At 45.9% G+C, this 26488-nt stretch overlaps 1 protein-coding gene across 2 annotated transcripts in view; it reads right to left on the bottom strand.

The window, feature by feature from the left end:
- The window catches only part of TMEM65 (transmembrane protein 65), a 69350-nt gene extending 66995 nt beyond the window's left edge, over nt 1–2355 (bottom strand). Inside the window, exon 1 of one of the 2 annotated variants that reach the window (XM_075582207.1) lies at nt 759–2355. In XM_075582207.1, the coding sequence (XP_075438322.1) occupies nt 759–1029 (271 nt within the window). In that variant the 5' untranslated portion in view covers nt 1030–2355. The remainder of the gene's footprint in view (nt 1–758) is intronic. The other variant, XM_075582210.1, reaches the window with a different exon arrangement.
- Nucleotides 2356–26488: the final 24133 nt, after the last annotated feature.

Genomic DNA, 26488 nt, shown 5'->3' with positions numbered 1-26488 from the left:
AATATCCATCATGAGGGACATTATCCCACAATTATTTACTCAAAGTTTAATCAATGTTATACTGCAATGTTTCACATGTGCCAAGTCTTTAGTATATTTATATTAAAATATTTTTTTTTTTAAATATTCGCCTATTACAATAGTATTTTTATGTCCATAGGATATGGTGCCTTCGGTTCGGCAAACATACTGGTAATACATTTCCTAATGTTTCTTCAGTTCTTTAAAAAAAAAATGTCATTCATCTGAGTACCCACAACAGTTATGCCATTATTTTACTCTGCATCATACAAAAGAACAGAATTTCTCATACCACCAACTTTGTACAGGTGTCATAGTACCAATATAATCCCAGACTAATTTTCCAATTATTGCAGTTTTACTTCTAAAATTACTTTACTGTACCGATATTGTGCTTATTTTCACGTGTGTAATAGGCACTCAAAGTCCTACACAGTACACCAGTGGTACCCATTCCACTGGTTTGGAACCCCTGTGCTAGAAAAACCTCTGGCGATGCCAAGTTGCTGCACCAAGCCTTCAATAAGCTGCCCGCATGTTTCCATGGGACAAAACTCAAGCATGTTTTTGCTGCCCAGATTTATCAAACATAAAGGAGTGATGTGAAATTTTTCTTTGATACATCTGGATGTGTTATTGCAGCAAGGAAGGTTTGGTGCCTGGCTCCGAATAGAGATCCTGTATTTTATCCACGACATCCCAAAGCCCAGTGTTTATGTTGTGGGTGCCCCACTCACCTTGTGCTATAGCTATGGATTCAAATCGGTGTAGCTCCCGCAGCAGGCAGCTCCTCTCGGTGGCATGAAGGCTGTATATGAAGTCCCTGGCTCCTTGCCCTGTGTTCAGTGCCTCAATGGGCTCCTTCCCTGGGTGGGTGCCCAGAAGCCTGCAGCTTGGCATGGCTGAATTCCCCGGGCACCTCCTCTGGCCCACCCAAAGCCAGCTCCATGGCTTCATGGACACAGAGGGACGCAGGGCAGTCCGGCTCAACAAGGGCAGTATGGACATTGTCTTATGTGCCAAAGGGACCTGGCTACTGTTGTCCTATTGCAGTGTTCACAGATGTGTGTATCTGTCTCTATAGAGATCTGATGCCGGTGCAGCGTATAGATTAACAATGAAACAGAACGGATGTATTACTATATATGTTATCATGTATAAATCCCTGGAAGGGCGTGCATAGATTAGCTTCAGTAGATGTATAAACCTAGCAGTTTAAGAAATAATGTTCATGGAAGTTTAGTGCTTAAGGAGCTACTGTTGTTATGGGCAGATGTGCAGATAGCCGGCAGCAGCGTGAAATATAGTGAAGAATGGAGATCAGTCACAGAGGTGCATAAATAACAGGAAGTATGTTATAAAAGGTATAGGCAGAAATAATATACTTAATTATCACTGCAACAGGACTTACAGGAAAATGCTGAGGAGAAACTACACAACCGGTAACTTACAATCAAAACTCCTGTGGTTATTATAAAGTATAAGGATAAATCATCATCAGGTAATATAAATATGCAGATGTAAACAGCTGCAGATTATAATAATGTCTATCCACGAAAAGGATTGTACGGGGTGCTACTTGCATCTACACCCCACACCCAGATAGTTCAAGTAAGGGAATGAGCTACAGATGTAAGAGAATCAATCACCTGCAAGGGTGAGAAGTAAATAAACTGCAGACAATGTAAGTGAAGCAGCCTGTTGCAGGTATGTGGTTCACCTGCAGACACCATTTATATATAAATGCACATACCTACAAAATTACAGGTGTAATGTGCACAGCTGGGAGTGTGTGCCACTACCTAACACTACAGATGGGATACAGGAGTGCAGGTGCCTGACACTGCATGCACTGGGATAAGTGTGCACATACGTACATGCATGAGATTACATGTGCATGTATAGATATTATATATATATATATAGTAGGTGTATGGTAATGTATATTTCTGTGTGTGTGCAGAGTGTATATGAGAGCTGTGCACACAGCAGGGTGTGGATGTAGAAGTCTGTCTTGAGATCGGGTCCTGCACTCCCCGGGCTGTCACACACTCAGCGGGCGTTGCGCTGCATCCAATCCTCGGGTGTTTAGGGCGGGGGGTGCGGGTCACCATAAAAATAAAAAAAAAGCTCCACCCAGAATCACACTCCTCACAACCGGCTGCCGATCGCCTTCCAGCCCCCTTTCAACAAAGAAGCGCAGCGTGTTCCCGCGAGGAGAGAGCTGTCCCCGGGACCGGCAGGTCTGAGCGGCGGCGGCTGCGGCGTCCCAGGGAATGAGGCGGGGAGTCCGCTCCTGGAAGAATCCCAGCGCTGGCAGCTACTACGCATGCGCAGCCCGGGGAGGTGCTGCTGATGGAGATGCGCGGGCACGAGGGGCGCTCCCTGGCAGTCGCGCGTGCGCAGTGGGTGCTACTGGAGGAAGGGGCGTTTGGGGGTCAAGCAAGTCTCTTTATGTTCCATTTTTTTTGTGGGGTTTCCTAATATTTCTTCTTTTTTTTTTGTATAAAGATGTTGAGCAACTGTGCCCGTTTCGGAGGGAGGGAGGGAAGGGAGGACTCCTCTTCCTAAATTTTACTTTTATGTCTGATGCACTTATTCCCTTGATCTGTTATTTGTATTATTTGTTATTTATATGATTGTGACGTGTATTACTCTTGTGAAGCGCTATGTACATGTAGCCAGGTCCCCCCTCTGCCTGTCGCCCACCTCACCTTGCGGGTGCCGCCGAGCACAGTGGCGGACCCATCGGGGGACTGATAGGAGCGTGTGTGGGTGGTTGCTGGGGGAGCTGGTGCGGCGTTGCGGCAGTGGTTGCGTGGCCGGGTGCCCCCGACGGCTCCCGTTGCAGGGCGTCGCCATGTTCTGTTGCCTCGCGCATGCGCAGTGAGGACCGAGGCGACGGGAGGCCCCTGTACCTCGCGCATGCGCAGTGATAAGCGCGCGAAACCGGACCAACCAGAAGAGGGCTCTAAGCAGGGACTACAAGTACATTTCACGGGGTTGGAGCCCACGTTAGTCAGGACCCTGACAAGCTAGGGGTAGGAGGTGAGTGCAGGGGTCAGTGACCCACTGCATTAGGCCAGCAGCCCCCTAGGTCCCAGTTAGGTCCTGAGCCACTGTGAAGTTTGTTGTGCTATAGGATAGGGACCCTGCCCCATTAGCTGTTTGATAGTCAGGGACACCGTGCTGAAGCAGTGCAGCCCTGCGAGGTGGGTTCTGGGCTCAGAACGACACCAAAGACACAAATAGACTCCAGTTGATATTATCCACGCCGGAATTCACCCAACGCGGTGCGGAGGATGACATCGGATCGGGCGAAATCCCTGTCGTAGTCTGCGGAACCCGGGGTGGGAGCCCCGGGCAGGTATCATTCTTCAAGTGCACCAACACTTTACAGCAACGCAAGAAGCACACCTAAGGGTGGGGGGTATCACTTGGGGTCACTTACGTGGAGAGTGGCCAAGGGCCTTGTATAGTGTGATTGGACACGGTGTGGTCATACACGGTGGTGGGAGCGGGGTGTATGTTATACCTTACCCCAGTGCTAACGTTGAATGTGATGTATATTAGAGTATAAGTTATGTGCATATGTGTAGTAAAGCCAGTCCTGTTTTACACCCGTGTGAGTATCGTGATTGTTTCCTGTGAGGGCCTCCTCCCACTCCGTTGGGATCCCTCCCAGGTGGAGGTGCTGTACCCCGAGATATTTATATGTATGTACCCCAGGCTCCCCGAGCGGAGGCTTAGGCTCCTGAGAGCCACACAGGTATACACAGCAGTAGTAGCGTCTGTATTCACAGGGAATACCCGTTACATACACTAATGGCGCTATATAAAGAAAGACATACAATACACTATGTTTTCTCTCTGGAAATATAATGTATATGTATAATATGTAGGGAGAAGGAGTGGCTCAGTGAGTAAAGACACTGACTGACACTGAGATTGCTGCAGGGGAGCCTGGTTCAATTCCTGGTGTTGGCTCCTTGTGACCTTGGGCAAGTCACTTTATCTCCCTGTGCCTCAGGCACCAAGAACATAGATTGTAAGCTCTACGGGGCAAGGACCTGTGCCTGCAAAATGTCTCTGTAAAGCGCTGCGTACAATTAGCAGCGCTATACAAGAACACGCTATTATTATTATCCCTAGTCAATGTTAGGCTGGGGCCATGGTACTGCAGGCCGTGTGGAGCGCACGCTGAGCGAACTGACTGCCTTAAGGCAGTGTTCCCTCCCGTGAAGGGCAGGCTTGGCGCGGGAGTGACGCGCGGTCCTGACTCTGCTCCCTGATCCCGCGCGCGGATCAGCACATGCTCGGTACCACCTCCAATCAGGCACGCTGTACATGGAGACGTGTGCGGGTGACGTGCGAGCTGGGCGCGCTTCCAATCAGGCTGTGTCATAGGGCTTACCTGTGTGACCCAGGAGCCTATGGGATTCTCCATCTCTTGCTCTGCCCTGGCGCTCCATTGGTTGAAGGTCCTTTAAATAGCTGCCTTGCTCATTCACATTGCTGAGCATAACCTAGTGTGACGCTGTGCCTTGCTGCATTATGCCTTGTTCCTTCTGCTACAAGGAAAAATGATACCGGGCGCTTCTAATAGTGAAATTATTAACGTGATATAAATATAATAACTGTGAACTTCAAAAGTATATATATATATATATATATGTAGGGAATAGAATATCCTTCACCAAAAAAATGTGAAACATAAAAGTGAATAGTGAAATATAAATAAACAGCAGCTCTACACCCTTAAAGGACTGTCCAGGTCCAGAATTCTTGCGTTGTCTTCCAGGTAGGGGGAGCGCTCAGATCTCGAGATGATATACTGTACAGGGAAAAGAAGTGGAAGAAATAATAGTGCAGACCGTGTATATATATATATATATATATATATATATATATATATATATATATATGTGCAAACAATAGTCTCTAAATAGGTCTCACTCACAATAGGTTGAATAGTTACAGACGTGTCAGAGATCCATCTCTCTCTGACAGGAGCCCTTTTATAATGGAAGCCCTCTGATACTGGTAATACTAGAGCTGTACATCTGGTGGACTAGATGTGTCCATAAATGCTGAGTGTACCTCCCGAGGATGTGGTAAAAGAAAGAGAGCACACAATAGTATAGTACACAGGGGTATAATGTGGCACAAAAAACACACAGGTAATGCACTCACATTTGTACAAAGATTTCGGTACGTTGGAGAGGACCGTTGGTGACTCTTTGGGAGACGCCGGTGGTTCAGTCACTCAGAGATCCTTCCGCGTGCATCACATTCGGTGACGTCACTTCCTGTGACGCTGCGGTCAGGGCGGAAGACGCTGTCTACCGCTACGATCTCTACAGCTTACTTGCCAGCACCTCCTCACACCAATTCTCCCCAAACAGTGTCCTCCAACAGGCTGATCCTTCTGCTGCCTGACCCTGCTATGTTTACTGGACTCCGCTCTTCTCTCCTGACCTGGCTTACGTACGACCATTCTACTATCTCCAATCCTGACCTTGGCAAAGTACCCCAACGATCCGCTACTCTCCAATCCAGATCCGGTGAAGAATAATGACTATTCTACCTTCTGCACTCCTGATTCGGCTTGCAGGACCATTCTACACTCTAGGCGTGCCCTCGCGGTTTGGGTTGGCGTTTATACAATTCCCTACCTTAGCCTCGCGGTCACATTTGGTTTGTGGTGAGCTACGCGTTACACAGGGAAAACACCCGCTTACCTTACAGCCTCCGCACGGGCAGAGGCACCATGGCCCCAGCCTTTGAGGAAGAGATCTCCAGCGTTTCCTCGCCAACCCTCTTTCCATATAGTGATTTAGCATTTTAACACGAGTACAATTTTTTTTTTAAAAAAAGCCTACCTGACCACCGTTGGGTTTGCCAGGTGACTTCTCCAAAAATACTGGACACAATGGCGAAAGGAGCGACGTGCTCGAGAACAGTCGGTGGGGAGGTGTGTTATTTATAAATAATCTAACTGTTACGTCATTTTTTTTCAATATTTCCCTCCCAAGTGTGCACCAATTTGCTCCCATTTAATATTCTATATTTTTTTTATTTTTTTAGTTCTGGGGTGGGGTTTCCCTCCCAGAATGTTTTTATGAAATGGTGCAAACTTGGAGGGAAATTTTGAAACGGTCAGATCATTTATAGATAACATACAGGCCCACAGTGAGCAATACTGATCTTATTGCTCCTCTCCCACAACTTTTAAGATTGTTGCACCCCTCTTCATCCTCTCAACCCCCACCTGCTCTTACCCTCCCTTTATTCTCTCTCTCATCCCCTGTCCCATCATTCTCCCTCACCCCCCCTCCCTTCATCCTCTCACACACCCCTCCCTTCATCCTCTCACCAACCCTCTCTTCATCCTCTCTCACCCCCCAATCCTCTCGCCCCCCTCCTCTCAACCTATCCCCGCGCCTTGTCATTCTCACCCCCCCCTCCCTGTCATTCTCACCCCCTCAGTTCCTGTCATTCACACCCCCTCCCTGCATGTCATTCTCACCCCCTCCCTCCCTGTCATTCTCATCCCCCTGTCATTCTCACCCCCCCTGTCATTTTCCCCCTCTTCATTCTCACCCCCTCCCCATCATTCTCACCCCCTTGTTATTCTCACACACCCTCCATGTTATTCTCACCTCCCCCTGTCATTCTCCCCCTTCCCCCTCCTGTCATTCTCACCCACCCCCCTCAGTCATTTGTAACCGCCTCCCTCCCTGTCATTCTCATCCCCCCACACTGTCATTCTCACCCTCCCTATCCCTGTCATTCTCACCCCAACCTCCCAGTCATTCTCACCCCACCCTTCCTGTCATTCTCATCTTCCCCATCCCTTTCATTCTCACCCCCCTCCCTGTCATGATCGCCCCCTCTCTTTCATGATCACCCCCGTCCCTGTCACGCACCCCCTCCCTGTCATTCTCACCGCTCTCCCTCCCTGTCATTCTCACCCTGACGTCATTCACATCCTCCCCCCTCTGCCATTTTTAACCGCCTCCCTCCCTGTCATTCTCATCCCCCCTCACTGTCATTCTCACTCTCCCTATCCCTGTCAATCTCACCCTCCCTATCCCTGTCACTCTCACCCCACCCTCCCAGTCATTCTCATCCTCCCAATCCCTATCCTTCTCACCCCCCTCCCTTTCATGATCACCCCCTCTCTTTCATGATCACCCCCCCTCTTTCATGATCACCCCCCTCCCTGTCACACACCCCCTCCCTGTCATTCTCACCCCCCTCGTTGTCATTCTCCCCCCCACTCCCTGTCATTCTCACTCCCCCGTCATTCCCACTTCCCCCCTACGTTATTCTCACCCCTCACTGTCATTCTCACTCCCCCTCCCTGTCATTCTCACCCCCCCTCGATATCACCCCTCCCTCCCTGTCATTCTCACCCCCTTGTCATTCACACCACCACGTTATTCTCCCCCCCCCCGTCATTCTCACCCCGCTCCTCCCTGTCTTTCTCATCTCCCCCCTCCCTGTCATTCAAAAAAGGATGGGACCACCAGATTCTGCTTCAACTATAGGAGACTAACCCATTTGGCGCATACCCCATGGCCAGGATAGACCAGCTGGCAGGTGAAAACTACTTGACTATTATGGACTTGAGCAGAGGGTACTGGCAAATGCCCATGACGCCAGAGTCTCAAGAATGGTCCATGTTTATCACCCCCCTTTGAATTATATGATTTTCACGTCCAACGACTCGTGAATCATCTGTTAGAAGACCTAGAAGGAAGTGCTATAGCTTATCTGGATGATATTGCAGTATTTTCACGATTCCTGGAACAAGCATCAGATGCACTTGGCAGGGGTGCTGGATCGCATAAAAGCAGCAGGTCTGACCATAAAACCAGAGAAGTGCCAGATGGGTATGACTGAGGTACAGTACCTAGGACACCGTCCAAAGCCCGGCAAGGTAAATACCATTACTGCTTGGTCCAACCTAAGACTTAGAAACAGGTGTTGTCCTCTTTAGGAAATGGGGGGTACTACAGAAAGTTTGTCCCTCACTATAGTACCCTAGCTAAACCTCTGACAGACGACAAAAGGAAACTGCCCCCTTTACAGCCCTAACCTCGCTAACTCACGTGTAACGCCCCCTTCCCCGACTCCTAAGGGTGTCACCTCTGTTAGTTGCAGAATATAGATACAGTTATATATGTACATGCTTAGTCTTTCAGGCCAACATAGATGGTGCGGCGTTGGTGCTGACTGGGTATGGATGAAAGTAGGAATATAAATGGGCGCCAAGAACTTTTATGCAACAAAGACATATTTATTGAATACAGTCCAGAAACACTTCAAAGTATATAGACAAAGATGAAGATGAAACAGCACAACATATGGCCAAATAGAATCTTTAGGGAATCATCCTTTGGTAGGTTCCAGGCCTACCCAGAGGAGGTACTTATCTTGGAAAAAGTAGAAAGAAAGAAGATCCGGCGCCACTGTACGTGACAAACATCCAAGCTACTTCCGGGTAGATTGAAGAAACTTTATACACATTACACATACAAGGCTACAGCACGATCTCCCCCTCAATGCGTTTCACGTCTTGGAGTGACGAAGCGCTGTTCCATAGCGTGAAATGCGTTAAGGGGGAGATCGTGGTGTAGCCTTGTATGTGTAATGTGCCAATAAAGTTTCTTCAATCTACCCGGAAGTAGCTTGGATGTTTGTCACGTACAGTGGCGCCGGATCTTCTTTCTTTCTACAGTATGGGCAACCCTATGTGAACTATGCTGCATACTTCTCATATAGACATGAGGTTCCTGATTCGCTCTACAGGCGCTTTCTTAAGAACAGAGGCACGTTACTAAACTCCAGAATAATTAAAGGTCAAAGACATAGCTAGCTGCAGACTAGTAACACATAAACCTATTTACATGATGTACATGAAAACCTCAGTTATAACAAGGAAGAACTGAACTCTGGGATATGGGCGTGGCTATGTATACCCACATGTTTCCCACGATGACATCACTGGTGACCAGCCAAAATGGGAGAGGGCAGAACCTGGTGAGCCCACACAGTTAACCCCTTCTAGTAATTATCCCATTTAGTAGACAACCAAGAAGGAGCTACACCTGTGTTACAGGCCCATGACTTCACTAGGTGGTTTGTAGTACAGACTGACACTTCTAAGGCAGCGGTCCCAGTCTGCACTGTAGCACGTGCGCCCGGCGGGATGGCTGCACATGCACAGCGCTTCACTGCGATCTGCAGCGAGATGCAGGAGATTGTGACAGGGGGGGGGATTTGCAGGGGCATGGCCATGACCTCACGCAGCTGGTTTTCCCTCATTGGCTGAACAGCTGGGGGGGCATGGCCCCCCTTCCACCGAGGCGTGCACTGTGACTGTGTCTGTGACCCTCTGCACTAGGCCAGATTTTCCCCCAGGCCCCGACTCACAATCATAGTTTGTGGCTGCTATAGGGACAGGCCCTTAGGTAGGGACCCTGCCCCATTAGCTATTTGAGTAGTTAGGGACACAGCTGCTAAGCAAGCTATCCCTGATAATTGTGGCCTGGGATCAGACCACACTGGAAGACACAGAGACTATCCTCACAGTGGGACACTCCCGCGGGATACCACCCCACGCGGAGGCGGACTCACCGCGGATGACATCGCTGGATCGGCGGATCCCCATCTGTTCTCCCGTCAGCGCGCCCGGGTGCTGGAGCACCCGGCAGGTACCTTTTTCAGCAAGTGCACCAACCACTACTAAACTTTCCATAGTGAGCCACATGGTCTCACACATTGGGGGTTGGGGTTGGGACACGGTGTGGACTACACGGTGGTGGGTCACGCCAGTGCGGGGCTGAAGGGTAGTTGTACAATTAGTAATCTTTATAGAGCCGTTAAGATATGTTGGTGCTGCGAGGGGCTCCTCCCACTACGCTGGGATCCCTCTCAGGTGGATGCGCTGCACCGATCTCGTTATTATTGCACTTCAGGCTCTCCGTGGCGGAGGCTCAGGCTCCTTGTGAGCCAACAGGTAAAGGCAGCACCAGTAGCCATCTTGTTTAGGGGGAAACAGGGCTACAGTAAGATATCTATTTATCCATCTGTAACCGGTGCTCCCCCACCCAACGGGAGATCTCACTGCTACACAATGTTGTGGTGCTCACCTGCAGGTAATCAATGAAGGAGGCAGGGCACTGCGGATTTCTATTAAGCTATTTATTGCCAAGGAGTTGACGTTTCGACCTCAGAGGGCCTTTTTCAAAATGAATGGCACAATACAAAAGTTCACACAAAAACCTAATAAGTAGACCTACATGATCAATTAGTATATATAGGTGCATTGTTATTTAACAATATCACACTATGTTGTTTTATTTATCTCTTTCCATGTGCTGGATCCATCATTTCACATCCTTGGACTTTTTGGGGACTTTTTCAGCACTTTGTCACACCCATACAGTTGTATTCACATATGTTGTAATTTAATTAATTGCATCTTATTTGAGTGTTATTCACTTTATGTAGTGTAAGGGCGCCCCTAATATCTGGTTTTTTTTTGTATTATTTTATATAACTGCCTGCTTTAACTATATTGTATGTTTGTTGTAATATAAGTTTTCTGTACTATTTTTATACTATATGTACTGTCTCTAATTAATCTAACACCTTTTGAAGAGAGTAACAGCATTTTTCAGACACATTTTGCTACAATAGGTTTTTGTGTGTTACTCACCATATTTCCAAGTAAATTGGAGACAGAGGACTCAAAGAGGTGAGACCTTAATATTATCCTTGGCGGTGGCAGTGAATTGAAGTGTAGTGCGACGGTTTCGGGGGGGATATAGCTCATTTTAGGGACCCTGCAGCGAGATAAGTGGGTCAGCTGGATAGCTGGAGATATTAAACCTTGTATCTCTGTCCCAGAGGAGACATGGACTTTGTAGAATGTGTTTGTCTATGCTGTGTTGGGCTTGGGCCGCGCTGCATCCGGCGGCGCGCGCCTCTGCGTGCGCTTCACTCACCAGACCTGAGTTCCTCCCGAGCCAGCCCCAGTCAGTCCCACCTCGCTGCAAGCCTCGCTGCGCACTGTGATGTGTCAGCCAGCAGGGGATACATGAGGATCGTGATCCCAAGCGGCGACGCGTCACGTGGCCTCGCAGTGAGCCAATGAGGAGGGGAGCTGTCTCGAACTACGGGAGGGAAGTGTGTTCAGCCGTGCATAGCTCTCCCCCCCCTCCTCTGGTGCCCGTTTCGCAGGCTGCCCCTGCTGGGGGGCTCCGGGAGTGAGAGAGTGCAAGGGGCTCCGGGAGTGAGAGAGGGGAGGGAGGGGACAGCACGAGAGCCCTCTGCTCAAACCACGCCCCCCACCCCTCCCCCCCCCCCCACCCCCCCCGCTCCAGCTCCCGTTCCCTACAGATCACAGGTAGCGGTTAATTGCCTCTCACCGCGCCGCCTGCATGCAGTGCGGGCGCGCTGACTGAGGCAGCGGGGCCTCAGCCTTGGCTGTACAAGCAGGAGTTTCCTCGCCTGAATCGGTTTCACCGCACGTTGGAACGGTATTAAACCATGCCACATACACACGTCACATGCTCACACACGTGTGATGCTCGTGACAGCACCGCTTACTAAATATGGTCCTCAGTCCTAGACAGTCGATTATTTCAGGGATTTACATGTCAAAGTGCCCAGGATTAGAGATGGGCGAGCAAGTCCAAATCTGTTCCCCGGATTGTTTCAACCAAATCCAGACAGAGAGAAAGTCAGAGACTCTTTCAAATGTAGTAATGTCTCCAGTTGTATATATGCCGATGCCAATGTGTTTCAATCATTGATCTTGAATGCATAAGCTTCTCGTTTGGATTCCGGCTTTAATCACTTAAACAACTTTATTATATCTTCCCGGCTCCACTAATATATATGCATCTGAAGAGTAATAGAATTGTTACTTAATCTCCTCTGCCGTCGGAGAAGTAAGCTCAGACCACGGCAGTGATGCCTTTTACCTTCCGTTGTGGAAGTAGAAAAGAGGTATGTAAATACAAGGTAAATATACCTGATGGATTTGGACTTATTGGAAACCTTCTGAATCCTTCCCAGTTTCCATGGCTTCAAAGATTGTAACACGGCCTTGTTAAATGTCACACTTATCCTATTACAATGTTGTTATCGAAGTCCAGAAAAAGACATTTGTGAAATGTAAAAGCTTGAACACTGTCAATTATTTCTTGGTGCATGTTTCTTATGTATCTAAGTTCCTATGCTTCAGTTCCAACACAGTTGTGTTTAGGAAATAGCCTGTTCATTCCATGAGAAGTGAGCTGGGGTGTGTTATTTAGCAATCTCCTTGAGTCTGGCCTCTTTTGTCAACCAGCCAATCTCTTACTACTCTGGTTTGCAAGTTGAAAGGGCTGAGGTTACAATTCTGCAGCCGCTTTGTATGCAGTCGTTTAATGATGTGCCAGTGTTCGTGTGCCGTGTTTTTATCTGGCTTAAGTTATGTACTGTAGGTTCCTATGTTCTTAGCAGTACTCCTCCATAAGACACCTTCCAGCACGTTTTAGTACATATGGCCCAGTTAAGTGAATGTGCTTTAGAGGCTCCCAGTTGTGACCTGCCTTCCTCATGGGGAAGGAACAACCCCCAACTCTAGGGCGGTCCTGCCCTTAAGTACTGCCAGAGGGCGGGCATCCCATTGGCCCAGCCAGAACAGGATATGCCACCCCCTGCTGTCACTCAAGCACAGCACCAAGGATTAAGGGGGAAAACCCCATGATAACTACTGGCAAACCTGTGAACACCAAGGTTTACTGCCAGCCCATAGGGTAGATTTAGTAACCAGGGGGTTCCCAGTCACACTTCTTTTAAGATATCATTTTTCTTCAATTTATTTATTTTTTGGCAACTATTGTAGAGTTTTAGAACCCAATTGTATAAACTGCGATAGTGCCGATTGTACGCCATTGCAGTTTATAGAATACGTTTTGTTTAAGGCCTCCATTGCGTGTGAAAACAATGATTGCAGACAATGCTTTTCCTATTCTCCTGGTTTTCTTACATTACTGTGACCCTGCAGTGTTTGTGCTTTCTAATTTGTGATGTGACAGGCTCAGGAGTCACAGAGCTGTAATTATCTGCTCCTAGGAATCCTGTGGCCCAGAAGTCGGCCTCATTCTGCTCCAACATTACGTTTCAAATGACATATTCTATTTATTGCTGCCAGCTCAACGCCAACAATGGTCTCAGTTACTGTATATTCACATGAGCAGCTAATTATGGTTCAGTAACTTGTGCTTCTTGGGTAACTCAGCCCCTTCTCCCTTTGATCAAGACCAGCGCAGTCCAAACAATCTTCCACTGGCTGCATTGTTACTTAATCTGGATTATCACGTCCATGCAAATTCAAAATGGATTCTAATCCTGATTTCTTCAGTTATGGGTGTCTGTCTAAAGCAAGAGTGGCCAACTCCCGTCCTCAAAGGCCACCAACAGGTCAGGTTGTAAGGATATCCCTGCTTCAGCACAGGTGGCTCAATCAACGACTTCTTGTCTAAAGGGATAGGTTGGGTAGCTCTCCTGCCCTAGGATATTAACTCCTTATTCTTATCTTAATTGTTGTTCCTCGTTAGTGCTAAAATATAATTATGATGGCACAATTATACTTTTGTAGTCTTGAAGAGAGAGTCACACCGCAAGCTTAAAAATGGTGTATTAGTGTCATTGACTTCATTAAAAAGATGTATTCGCCCTTAAAGTAAACATTGTATTTATGTGTCATTAAATAATGGGTTTCCTGCACTCAAAAAATCAGCAAGTGATGAGAATTTGTCATCAGAAAAGTTTTACTGAAGATCGCATATCTCAGGGGAGCTCCACTCCACTCCTCAAGACCCCCAACAGGTCAGGTTTTCAGGATATCCCTGCTTCAGCACAGGTGGCTCAATCAGTCTCAGCTTCAGCACAGATGGCTCAATCAGAGGCTCAGTCTGATTAAGCCACCTGGGATGTAGCTGGGATATACATGTAGCCCTGGTCTCCAGCGGCTCCTAGAGACCCACCTCCTTTGGGACAGCGCGGTCGCGGGTGCCGCCGGAGCCAGCGACGGACATGCCGGCTGCTTCCAAAGGTGGGGGCCGGAGCAGGGAGCGGTGAGAGCCTTAGGAGTCTCGGAGGCGCACCTGGCTAGCGGGGGCCGCCATTGCAAATATTCGCGCATGCGCAGTGATCGCGCATGCGCAGAAAGCTCACAGGAGACAGGGAGAAGTCGCGCGAGTGCAGAAACAGGCAGGGAAAGGTTGCGGCGGCCATTAGGTGTTTGCGCATGCGTAGGAGAATCGCGCACGCGGCCCCATTGCTCAGACAGGCTCCCCAGGACTACAAATCCCATGGGGCATAGCGAGGGAGACACCAGGTGCCTGATAGTGGCCAATGAGGGCCAAGGATTCCCAGGCAAGGATAGAGATACATTTCATGGGCTTGTAATACGCAGTTCAGTTGGAGCTGGGAGCAGGAAGGGAAAGGAAGGGTGCAGTGAGAAAGTGGCTCCTGCACCAGGTAACGTCCCCCAGATACAGGCCCAACTCCCCACCAGGTTAGTGGGTAATTGTTAAGGGACGGCCCAGGTTAGGGACCCTGCCCTTAGGTTCGTGCGTGGGTGCATTCTTGTCAGGTCACAGCGGTCAGTGCTGTGAGGGCTGACAAGAGATCACCGTGTAAGGTTGCAGTGCGTTGCTGCAGGGATTGGAAGGGTTAGGTAGGAGTAAGAGAGGACTCGGGTGGTACGGGAGAGGTAGTGTGGGTGCAGGGGGTCCGGGACCCACCTGCATAGGATAGGCTACCCCGTAGGCCACTAGGAGTTTTCCCCTGAAGCCATTAAAGGTTGCTGTGCTGTAGGGACGGCCTATAGTACAGCGAGCATCATCACAGTTCACAAAGTTAGTTAGGGACTCCGCAGACGCTGTGTGCCCGTCCATCATCGTTGCTGCCGAGGCTATCCGGGTGGGATCGCCCCGGATGGTAGTTCCTGTGTTCACCCATCATCGGATCCTTTGTGAAGCTGCGTTGCAGGCCCGAGCACTGGAGTGCTCGGCAGGTAACCCCTTTTTCAACAAGTGCACCAACGACCTTATTAGTTTCTAGTGACTGCGCAGTCACACATATCCTCTCTCAGTAAGAGTGCGGGACATTGTGTGGGGATTGTTGGACATGGGGTGGGATCACCCGGTGTAGGGGGAGCGTCCTGCGAGACGCAATAGTCAGTGTCTCCTCTAGAGAGGGACACCCATTATTCTGTTGATGCTATATGGTTCCTATGTTCACCAGTAAAGGTGTTGGTTATTATACAAACGGTGTGCGTATGTGTCCTGCGAGGAACAATTTCCGCTCTGCTGGGAACCATCGCAGGTGGAGGCGCTGCACCGAGTACAGGGTTACTCTTAATACACCTTCCCCGTGGCGGAAGCTCAGCTCTCCTGGTTGCCAAACAGGTACCGCACCACACAGAGAAGTAGTCAGAAATACCTACCCACCCCAATCTCACTTAGGGGGGGGAAAGAGGGCTACATACAGTACTACTGAAAACCTGACTTTTGGGGGAGTGGGGTGGGGAAGATGAAGAGGAACCACCTCGAAACTAGTAGGGTGGTTTCTGATTGGTTATTGCAATACTGTGGGCGTAGAATGAACTAGTGTGAAGGAAAAGGAGAACTGGAGGAGTGTGCAGCACTAACTCCAGCTCAAACCACTCTCTGTACCCAATCTTGCGATTACCGTTCGGCAAGCAGTGATGTCACGACGTGGTGACGTGGCGGCGCATCGTCCATCTGATGCGGAGGCACGGGGACATCTGAGGTGCCACCGGACGGGTCAGTTGGGCAGACGCGCAAGCAGGAACGTGGCACTCCACACACACACACTGCTCCTGGACTGCAGCAACCACTATACCTTCTGCTCTTTATGCACAACGGTCGTGTAAGTGCATTTTTAATTATTGTGCCAAGTAAAGCCTTTAATACTGCACTATGAGGTGTGCGCTTCTCTGCTTTTTTTCTCTCTTTATAGTTTACTTGTGGAACGCCTGGGTTGCTTCCAGTTGAAAATAGCACCCTCAAGATTGGACTTTTAAATCTCTATGGTTTTTATTCATTCATATTTATATGTGGAATTGATTTTGTTTGTACATGGTTTTTAAGACTGAACTAACCACATAGGTAATTGAGCGCTACCAGCTGACTATTGTTTTCTATTTTTATACAGAAACTAATTTCAATATAAAATTAATTTTAATTATATGTAACGGTGTTTCCCCCACCTGGTGGAAGATTTGGCCATTACTGGTTGTGTGATGCATCATACCTGCTGGTAACAGGAGGGCTGAGTCGTCCGCTGCTGGTAGTGGGGACACAGGACTGGGCTTCTGGGGTTCATACCCCACATATCTCTTTAGCAGTGCAGCGCCTCTATCTGCCATGGACTCAAGGAACTGAAGGTGATCTCCCATGGTAGAACTATTACCTCTCCCCCCAGCAAGGTCACACACCAGGCAGGAGGTTTATTCAAACAGGAATGGTTTATTACTCTTCTGTACAGTACAGGAACAACGGCAGACTTTTGCCCGATACAGTCTCACGGCTATCACTGAAGGATGGTCCCTGGACCATCACTACAGGCCAAGGGCACCCGCAGCCGTCCTAGCTCTTCTCAACCTCCCTTGCAGAGGCAGAGTTATGGTCCACACTCACTCTTCCCCGGAGGGAAGAGGATTGGAGAAGGCCCAATCTCAGCCTCTCCACTGTGTGACCTGCCTTCTTCAGTGGGGGAAGGTGCAACTACCGAATATGGGCGGTACCTGCCCTTAAGTACAGCCAGGAGGAGGACACCAGGTCCGTCTCATAATTGGTCATGCCCAAGTCTGATGTCACCGCACCCCGCTGTCACTCAAGTGCAGTACCAAGGAGGGGGAAAACGCCATATCAACTACTGGCAACCCGATTGTACCAGGGTTTACTGCCAGCAAATGGGCAGACTAGTAGCCATCAGGTGACCTGGCTACATACAGGCATACCCCGCATTAACGTACGCAATGGGACCAGAGCATGTATGTAAAGCGAAAATTTACTTAAAGTGAAGCACTACCTTTTCCCACTTATGGATCCATGTACTGTACTGCAAGCGTTATATACGTGCATAACTGATGTAAATAACGCATTTGTAACAGGCTCTATAGTCTCCCCGCTTGTGCACAGCTTCGGTACAGGTAGGGAGACGGTATTGCTGTTCAGGACGTGCTGACAGGCGCATGCGTGAGCTGGCGTTTGCCTATTGGGCGATATGTACTTACTCGCGAGTGTACTTAAAGTGAATGTACTTAAAGAGGGGTATGCCTGTATAGTATTATAAACTATTTAATCATCAGCTATGTAAAATATTTATTTATAATGTATGTTATATTTCTATGTGCTTGATATACTGCCGGTTTATATAACATATATTATATAGACAGGAAAACTGTGTAAATCAGTATAACCAGGGGATACATTTTAAGTTAAAAAGAAAAGCTGAACAGTAGCTTGATGATTAAGGGGAAAGAAAGAATGAGCTGATGACATTTTCTGCAGACTTTTATAGCAAACTTGGGGTAAATTAAATAATGTAGAGAAATGCATGATCACAAATGCTTTTCACAGTAAGTCAATAGATCCTGTAGCCGGCTGTAAAAATCTATAAAAGACAGAGAAAAGTCTGTGGTAATTCAACAATTAGTTGACATGTCATGGAAGCAAAAATAACTATCTTTATCCAGCAGCAATTACATACCAATTAAAGACCACTGTTGATTTGACCCTGACAGATATGTTGCATACAATGGTTATGCTACAAGTGATGCTGGTCTCAGTCACTGTTAGGGGCTTAGTCTATATCCACAAATTGGCCAATGGGGAAATTTTTGGACGAAATTCCACATTGACTTAAATCCCTATGTAAAGTATTGTGAAGACTGACGCTCAATATCAGTGTAGACTCTTTCAAATCAAATTGTAGAAATGAATAAAGATAGGAACTTGACATAAATCTATAACATCATGTATGTGATAAAGAATTAAAGGGGGCAGAATAAAGGACCTAGCAGTCAGTCAGCCAGACTACCGCAGATGTGGTCCAAAAGCACACCCCACTTAACAAACACACTTCCCCATAAGCAGCATAAACAGAAAGAGCCAAAGAGCACTGCTGGCAAGAGGATCCTAAGGAAAAAATCCTAAAGGAAAAAATAAAGGGCACAACTCCAGACTAAAAACTGAGGGTATTTATTCCATAGACACAGAGGGACAAAAAACACACAGCCCACGCACCAACGCGTTTCGTCCCGTGGGACTTTATCAAGGTGTAGCATGTAAACATACCTCCTCACATTTATAAGCCCCATTTCGCGCCATAAGGTCCGTGGGAACGCACTGCGCATGCGCGCCAGTGACGCGTCGCAACACTGTGACACCACCTCATATCCAACCTATCCCCTCGATCCCTGAGGTGACGTTACTCGTGTGCGCCCGCTTCCAGCCTGGAACGCATAGCACTAATGCTCCCGTCGGGCTAGAGGTGGAGGGGAAATAGCACAACAACAACAACTTTATTAAATGCTCTAAAAACGGACAAACTGACATAACTAACAAAAATCAATATAATACACAAAAACGTTAAGCTTAGGAATACCAATATAAAAACACAAGAATTAAAGAAAAACCTATTGATAAATAAGATATATTTGGATGCAAGAAGATGTTAAAACAATCACAAACCCAAATTAACTCTAATAAGTAATTAATTAAATAATACATGTTTGAAGAAATATATGTATATGAATTACATTAATTACACAATTAATAAACAAGCTAAATTCATAAGCAAAAGCACATACTTGGAATTTAGGATTGTTATAGACATAGTTCATTTATATGGAAAGGAAATAAATGTTAACTATCATATCACATTAACTATCAGATATAATATTAAACTACAGTTAACCTCCATATATAGATGAAACAGATATATTCTAGTTAAAAGGTATCTATCAATTGACAAGATCATAAACATTATAATGAAATTAATTGATCAGGGTAAGCATAGAACGTAACAATAATACAGGACCCCTAACCACTACAGATAGTGGGAAAGGTCCCAATCAATATTCATACCGTGAGGCACTCTGGTCCTTAAAGTAAATATCCAGAATGCCTCACGTTGATCCAGTTTTTTAATCCTATCACCCCCTCTGGGTAATGGTGAAATAAACTCAATGCCTTGAAAACTGAAGTTTTTTAATCCACCTTGGGTACAATTGGTGAAATGTTTGGGGAAGGGTGATCCAAATTCCCTTTGGAAATCAATCGCACATGTTCCATAATACGAACTTTAAGATTCCTAATGGTTCTTCCAACATATTGGCTACATCATCCGCAAGTGATGAGGTAGACAATATATGAAGATTTGCAGTTGATGAATGACCTTATAGTAAGAGTCCTTCCAGTTTGACTGGATACAAAACTATCTGACTTCTTCATATTACTGCAAATCTTGCAATTACTGCAAGGGAAAGAACCATTAGGAAGTACATTCATCTGATTAATTTGTGAAGAGAAAAGACTTGGGGACAAGGAATTAGCCACCGTCTTTGCTTTCCTATACACTACATTTGGACCTGAAGTGATATATGGTTGCAGAATGGGGTCCAGAGATAGTATCGACCAATGTTTCTTTAAGATATATTTGACCTGTTCAGCCTGGGCACTAAATGAAGTGATAAACAATGGTGTATCATTAATCATTGGACCTTTCTTTGAGTGGTGAAACAAATCCGATCTATTGATAGTGGAAACCTCCTGTATAGATAAGTAATAACTTGGGAGATCACTCTTTGATAAAGTCTATTACTAGACGAAACGCATCAGAGTGTTACACTGATGCTCGCTGTTTAAGCCCAATAAAGTTTTTCACATTTTTTCTCAATGCGTTGGTTGTGTGGAATTGCTGTGACCACGGTACCATTTCCTCTTGTCTACGTCATTTCCGGAAGGAGCACGCCGACACCACGAGCAGCAGTGATGGCGACTGCAGCCCTCTAAGCGGAACAACACCAAGGGTTTCGTGAGTAACAAACAAGTTATTACTTATTCATCTAACTGCAGTAATCGGGCGGAGGTGAGGCTCATTGGCACCGGACTGTGACTTACCTTGGGGTGTCTTCTTGTGGAGATACTCCGCTGTACTTCTACCGGATTAACCAGCCCACCGACCCGAGCAATCACTGCTCCTGCTTCTACAGCTCTAAGAATTTATTATTGTTATTGGTGTCTGTTCCAAGACATATGGGATGGCTGCGGGTCCAATCAAGCACTGGTTTTAGTAGCCTCGGTCACACACGGGTTAATACCCAATTGCTGCTATGGTTTTCATGCACCTGATGGCTCACCATTGACTTTTTTCTTGTTACATAAGGAATATTAAGGACTATTTATACTTATATACTTATGATATTCATGTTTTGGATTTTTTTTGCATATCTATGGATCTGCACCTTCCATAGTCGTTACAACCAACGCATTAGATATAGCATATAATAATTTTTGATATATATACTTTTTTAGTATGTACTTTAAGTGAACAACAAAGTCATTTTTTTCTTTTCCGTTTTTTTTTAATAGTTTTTCATTAACGAAATAGTTTTTAAACCTTATACTGAATTAAAATGAAGGATGTGGACACTGAAACTGAAAATACCGATGGGGACACATATGTGGATGCATGTGGGGATAACACAAAAAGGTCCAAAAAGGCAGCTCATTTATTTGATGAAAATACTGAAGTGATTTGCAATGAACCCTCTGACCTTACCCACTATTTTGTGAAACTGGAGAAATTGTTAGTAATGAACATTCGGCTATGGTGGGACATTACGTCATTAAATAATTACATCAGATGTAATAGGATCCCAAGGGGCCTATGAATTAAAAAGACACCTACCTTTGGCTTCACTAACAGACAATTTGAACATGATTGGACAAAGGCTCTGGACCTATGTTCTTTACAGTTAATGGAGTTGATTATCCAACAGAAAACCAAAGAGAAAGAAGCTATTATGTCAGATATAAATGTTCTTAGGACCAATTTGAAACCATTTGCTAAAATGGAACAGTTTATCAAAAATGATAAAACATTACTATCCAATATAGAAAGTATTGAGGACACAATTAGCGACAAAAAACAGGATAAGTTTGAGAGAGACCGCACAGATTATATCAAGGGACAGGTGTATTGTTGGCAGAAACCCCAATTTAAGGACAATACAGGACCTAATACATCCAAAGGTACCAGATCATCTTCAAGGGGTTGGTCCAAGAATACACCTAGTAAATCAATTCTTAAAAGTAGACCAATTGAAGCTTCAAGCATGGACTCAGATGCTTCTGACTATGAGGCCAGGTCACATTCTGTATCATTTGAAGGTTCCACTGAAGGTATTAGAGATAACCAGGTGGAGAACAAGGAGTGACAGTAGGTCCTCCTTTATCTCAGCCTCGGTCAGACCCAAATCATCAGATCAGTCTTCCTCCTCCTCCTCTTTTTTACCGGCAGGAACAAGGCAACGCCGGGAACCAGACGCTCAAGAAGGAAACGGAGAAGCACGAGGGAGAACAAAGAGGAAGAAATATATGTAGATAAGGTTAATGATACTGATAATGTGATTAATCTTTCAGGCATGGACCTTACCTTTGAACAATTATCTCTCTTGAATAAAGGACTGGGTTTTGCCCCGGTTCAGGACTTTCAGTTATTTCAAACTGTCATTGATCTTCAAAGATTCACTCGTAAGTTAACCCTGAAAAAGTTTTTTTCTTCTAGGAGTCAATTTGATGTATCAGACTCTATACAAGATAGAGATCAGGTGCTTGATTGTATTGATAATGATGAAACTGATGTACATGGTAATATGTTCAATTGTAATTTTCAAGAGGCATGTGCTTTGTCTGATATGGAAGGATTGTTAGAACAACAAGGGGAAAATGTTAATAATTTTTCTCAGTCTTTTTTTGGGAATCAAAATTCTGGCCTTAAGAGGAAATCTATTTTTTGCCCCAACTACAACAGGGGACCCTTTATTACCACGTTTGAAGGCCTAGTGGAAAGGGATTTGAGGTTATTAGCCCATGGTTTCTCACAATCCTCCATTCATGCAAATAATTTAACAATTATTGAGTGTCAACAATTGGAACAACTTAAACTGAGACGAGACATTATGTTTAGAAATGCGGACAAGGGGGGAGCTTTAGTGGTCTTGTCTACGGTACAATATCAACAGGAAGCACTAAGGCAGTTGGGCAATACTACTTATTACAAGCTCCTTAAAGACGATCCAACTATCAAATTTTCTTCAGAACTCAACAAATTGATAGAATTTGGCAAAATTCTATGCGTAATAGACAAAAAAGAATGTGATTATCTGAGCTGTCCACATCCCGTGATTCCGGTATTCCACCATCTCCCAAAGATCCATAAGTCACTGGTGGACCCTCCGGGCCGACCAATAGTGGCTAGTATTGGATCTTTGGGAGATGGGTTATCGCGGTATGTGGACATCTATTTAAAACCATTGGTGTTATGTCAATTGCCATCATTTATAAAGGATTCAGTTGATGTCATGGTCGATCTAAGGGATGTGGTTTGGAAACAACACTATAGATGGGTCACGTTAGATGTGGTTTCTTTATATTCAATTATACATCACGAACATGGTTTATCGGCGATTAATCACTTCTTAAATTTATCACAATTATCCACCTCACTTTGCACTTTTCTTTTAGAGTCAATCACTTTTCTACTAACACATAATTATTTTTTATTTGATTCACAATTTTATTTACAATTATTAGGCACAGCAATGGGCACGAGTTTTGCACCGTCATACGCAAACTTATTTATGGGTTTTTGGGAAGCACAATTTATATATCACAGTAACAATAAATATCGTTCTAATATTATATTTTTTAAAAGATTCATCGACGATCTCATATTGATATGGGACGGAGATGAATCATCACTTGATTTGTTTGTTAATACATTAAATATGAATGATTTAAATATTAGGTGTACTTATGAACAAAATATTAATTGTATAAGCTATCTAGATCTCCTCCTTTACATCGATCATGACATGACCATTCAATCAGACATATTTCGAAAACCGAATTCAAGGAATACCTTGCTCTCCGCAAAAAGCTGCCACCCTCGTTCGCTAGTAAAAAGCATTCCTAAAGCACAATTTCTTAGATTGCGTAGGATATGTTCAGATGATGATAATTTCATTGCACGATCTAGAGAACTGTCCAATAGATTTCTAGAAAGGGGCTACACCCGTACGGATATCCAAGAAGCATTTGAGTCAGCTAAAATAATTGATAGAGCCTCATTACTTAAGAAACATAGAAGGTCAGTAAAGAACATGCATTCCTCTCATGGGGATGCTTGCCCCTTATTTATCACTACATATAGCCGTGAAGCACAAAGTATACGTGATATCATTGTAAAACATTGGTCTACGCTAACCCTTGATAAAGATTTATCAGAGATTGTAAAAAATGGTCCTAAAATTACATATCGCAAAGCGAAAACTTTATCGTCACATTTATCTCCCAGTCTATTTCAAATAAAATCAGAATATACTAGAGTAAGAGGGATACCGAAGGGCTTTTTTTCATGTGGAAATTGTTCCATGTGTAGATATGTAAATAACACAAAAATAATTAGGTATGATGATAATAAAAAAAGTTATGTTTTAAGAGATTTTTTAAATTATAATACCACCTTTACGATTTATTTACTACAGTGCGGCTCTAACAAATGTTATGTCGGAAGAACAAAAAGACCTTTAAAAACACGCATTGCAGAACATGTCCGTTTAATTAAAAGGAAGGATGATGCACATCCCGTGCCCAGGCACTTTTCAAGGTGCAGGAATGGGGGTATTGAGAATTTTTCTTTTATGGCCCTGGAGCATGTCCCCCCTCACGCAAGAGGAGGGGATAGGGAGAGCATGTTAAATAGACGTGAAATGTACTGGATATATACCCTCCGCACCCTTCATCCATTTGGCATCAACCAGGAGTGGGAACTTAAACACTTCCTGGTTGGGTGATGGGTGAGGGGTGCGCATGGGGTATACAGTACCGACACACTTTATTCTCGCTCGGCTAGTCCTGCGAATTCGGGTATACCCGGGTGTATTCAGGTTTCTGATCGTTTTCTGCCAGAGTGCATTGCGTTATTTTCCCGGCAGGGATTTAAGCATTTTATTCCGGCTGGTTGCAATACTGCAATGCCGTGTAAATACACATGGTGGCGCTTGCGAGCTGTTCTTTTTGAAGCCGTCCCCTATAATGAATTGTAATGCAGTATATATACTGTATATATATATACTGTATAACAACAACCCCTATAAGCCCTAACATACAGTACTGTACACATACAGTACTGTATATGCACATACATACAATGTAAATGATACTACTGTATGGGCGGCGGGGGCGAGATGTGTTTGCAGCAGAGAGAGATCCGCTGCTCTCTCTCTGCGCAAACATCGGCACATTAAAAATTATTTTAAATACATTTTTATTGATAGTGTAGATGTGCAGGGGGTCTCCGGAGCTGAACCGCGTTGGTTTCAGGTCTGGGGACCCCCTGCTCCCCGAGATACAGCCCCCTTTATGAGGTGCCGGTATCCCTCTGCTTGGTTTAAAGGTCCCGATCACGTGATCGCGGCCTGTAAACCAAGCAGAGCAGAGGGATACCGGCACCCCCTAAAGGGGCCTGTATCTCGGGGAGCAGGGGGTCCCCAGACCTGAAACCAGTGCGGTTCTGCTCTGGAGACCCTCTGCACATGTACAGTATCAATAAAACACATACAGTATACAGTATAAATAAACACTCGTTCTTTACCTTAGCGGCTATGCGCTATGGTAAAGAAGCAGCATTTCTGTATTTTAATAATATTGTACAGTGAGCAGGGGGTTCCCTGAGCCAGAAATTAATGCTCAGGGACCCCCCCCTGCTCCTGCTCAATATTATTAAAAATACAGAAATGCTGCTTCATTACCATAGCGGATAGCCGCTAAGGCAATGAAGGGGTTAACCCACCGTGCCTGCTTTATTGTGGGTAGTGGGGATGGGTGAGGGGGGTATTTGGCCCTTGGTGTGAGTTTAGGACTTGCGGGGGGGTTGCGGGTGCACTTAACCCCTTGACGACAGTAGCAGTTAATACCGCTACGGTCATGAAGGGGTTAAGCCCTCCCGCTACCCCCCCGCAAGCCCTAAACAAGCACCGGTGGGGCTAATACCCCATTCACCCACCCCCGCTACCCACAATAAAAAAAATACACACACACAGCAGCCGCCAAAAAATAAATAAATAACTCTAAATAAATAAATGACAATAAATACATTTGAAATACATTTTTATTGATAGTGTACATGTGCAGGGGGTCTCCGGAGCTGAACCGCATTGGTTTCAGGTCTGGGGACCCCATGCTCCCCGAGATACAGCCCCCTTTAGGGGGTGCCGGTATCCCTCTGCTTGGTTTAAAGGGCCCGACCACGTGATCGCGGCCTGTAAACCAAGCAGAGCAGAGGGATACCGGCACCCCCTAAAGGGGCCTGTATCTCGGGGAGAAGGGGGTCCCCAGACCTGAAACCAGTGCGGTTCTGCTCTGGAGACCCTCTGCACATGTACAGTATCAATAAAACACATACAGTATACAGTATAAATAAACACTCGTTCTTTACCTTAGCGGCTATGCGCTATGGTAAAGAAGCAGCATTTCTGTATTTTAATAATATTGTACAGTGAGCAGGGGGTTCCCTGAGCCAGAAATTAATGCTCAGGGACCCCCCCTGCTCCTGCTCAATATTATTAAAAATACAGAAATGCTGCTTCATTACCATAGCGGATAGCCGCTAAGGCAATGAAGGGGTTAAGCCACCGTGCCCGCTTTATTGTGGGTAGTGGGGATGGGTGAGGGGGGTATTTGGCCCTTGGTGTGAGTTTAGGACTTGCGGGGGGGTTGCGGGTGCACTTAACCCCTTCACGACCGTAGCAGTTAATACCGCTACAGTTATGAAGGGGTTAAGCCCTCCCGCTACCCCCCGCAAGCCCTAAACAAGCACCGTTGGGGCTAATACCCCATTCACCCACCCCCGCTACCCACAATAAAAAAAATACACACACACAGCAGCCGCCAAAAAATAAATAAATAACTCTAAATAAATAAATGACAATAAATACATTTGAAATACATTTTTATTGATAGTGTACATGTGCAGGGGGTCTCCGGAGCTGAACCGCGTTGGTTTCAGGTCTGGGGCCCCCCTGCTCCCCGAGATACAGCCCCCTTTAGGGGGTGCCGGTATCCCTCTGCTTGGTTTAAAG

This window comes from Ascaphus truei, chromosome 2 (assembly GCF_040206685.1).
Source record: "Ascaphus truei isolate aAscTru1 chromosome 2, aAscTru1.hap1, whole genome shotgun sequence".
In the NCBI taxonomy this organism is placed as follows: Eukaryota; Metazoa; Chordata; class Amphibia; order Anura; family Ascaphidae; genus Ascaphus; species Ascaphus truei.
Note: the sequence above shows the minus strand (reverse complement) of the source record. Positions and strands in the feature narration are given on the sequence as shown.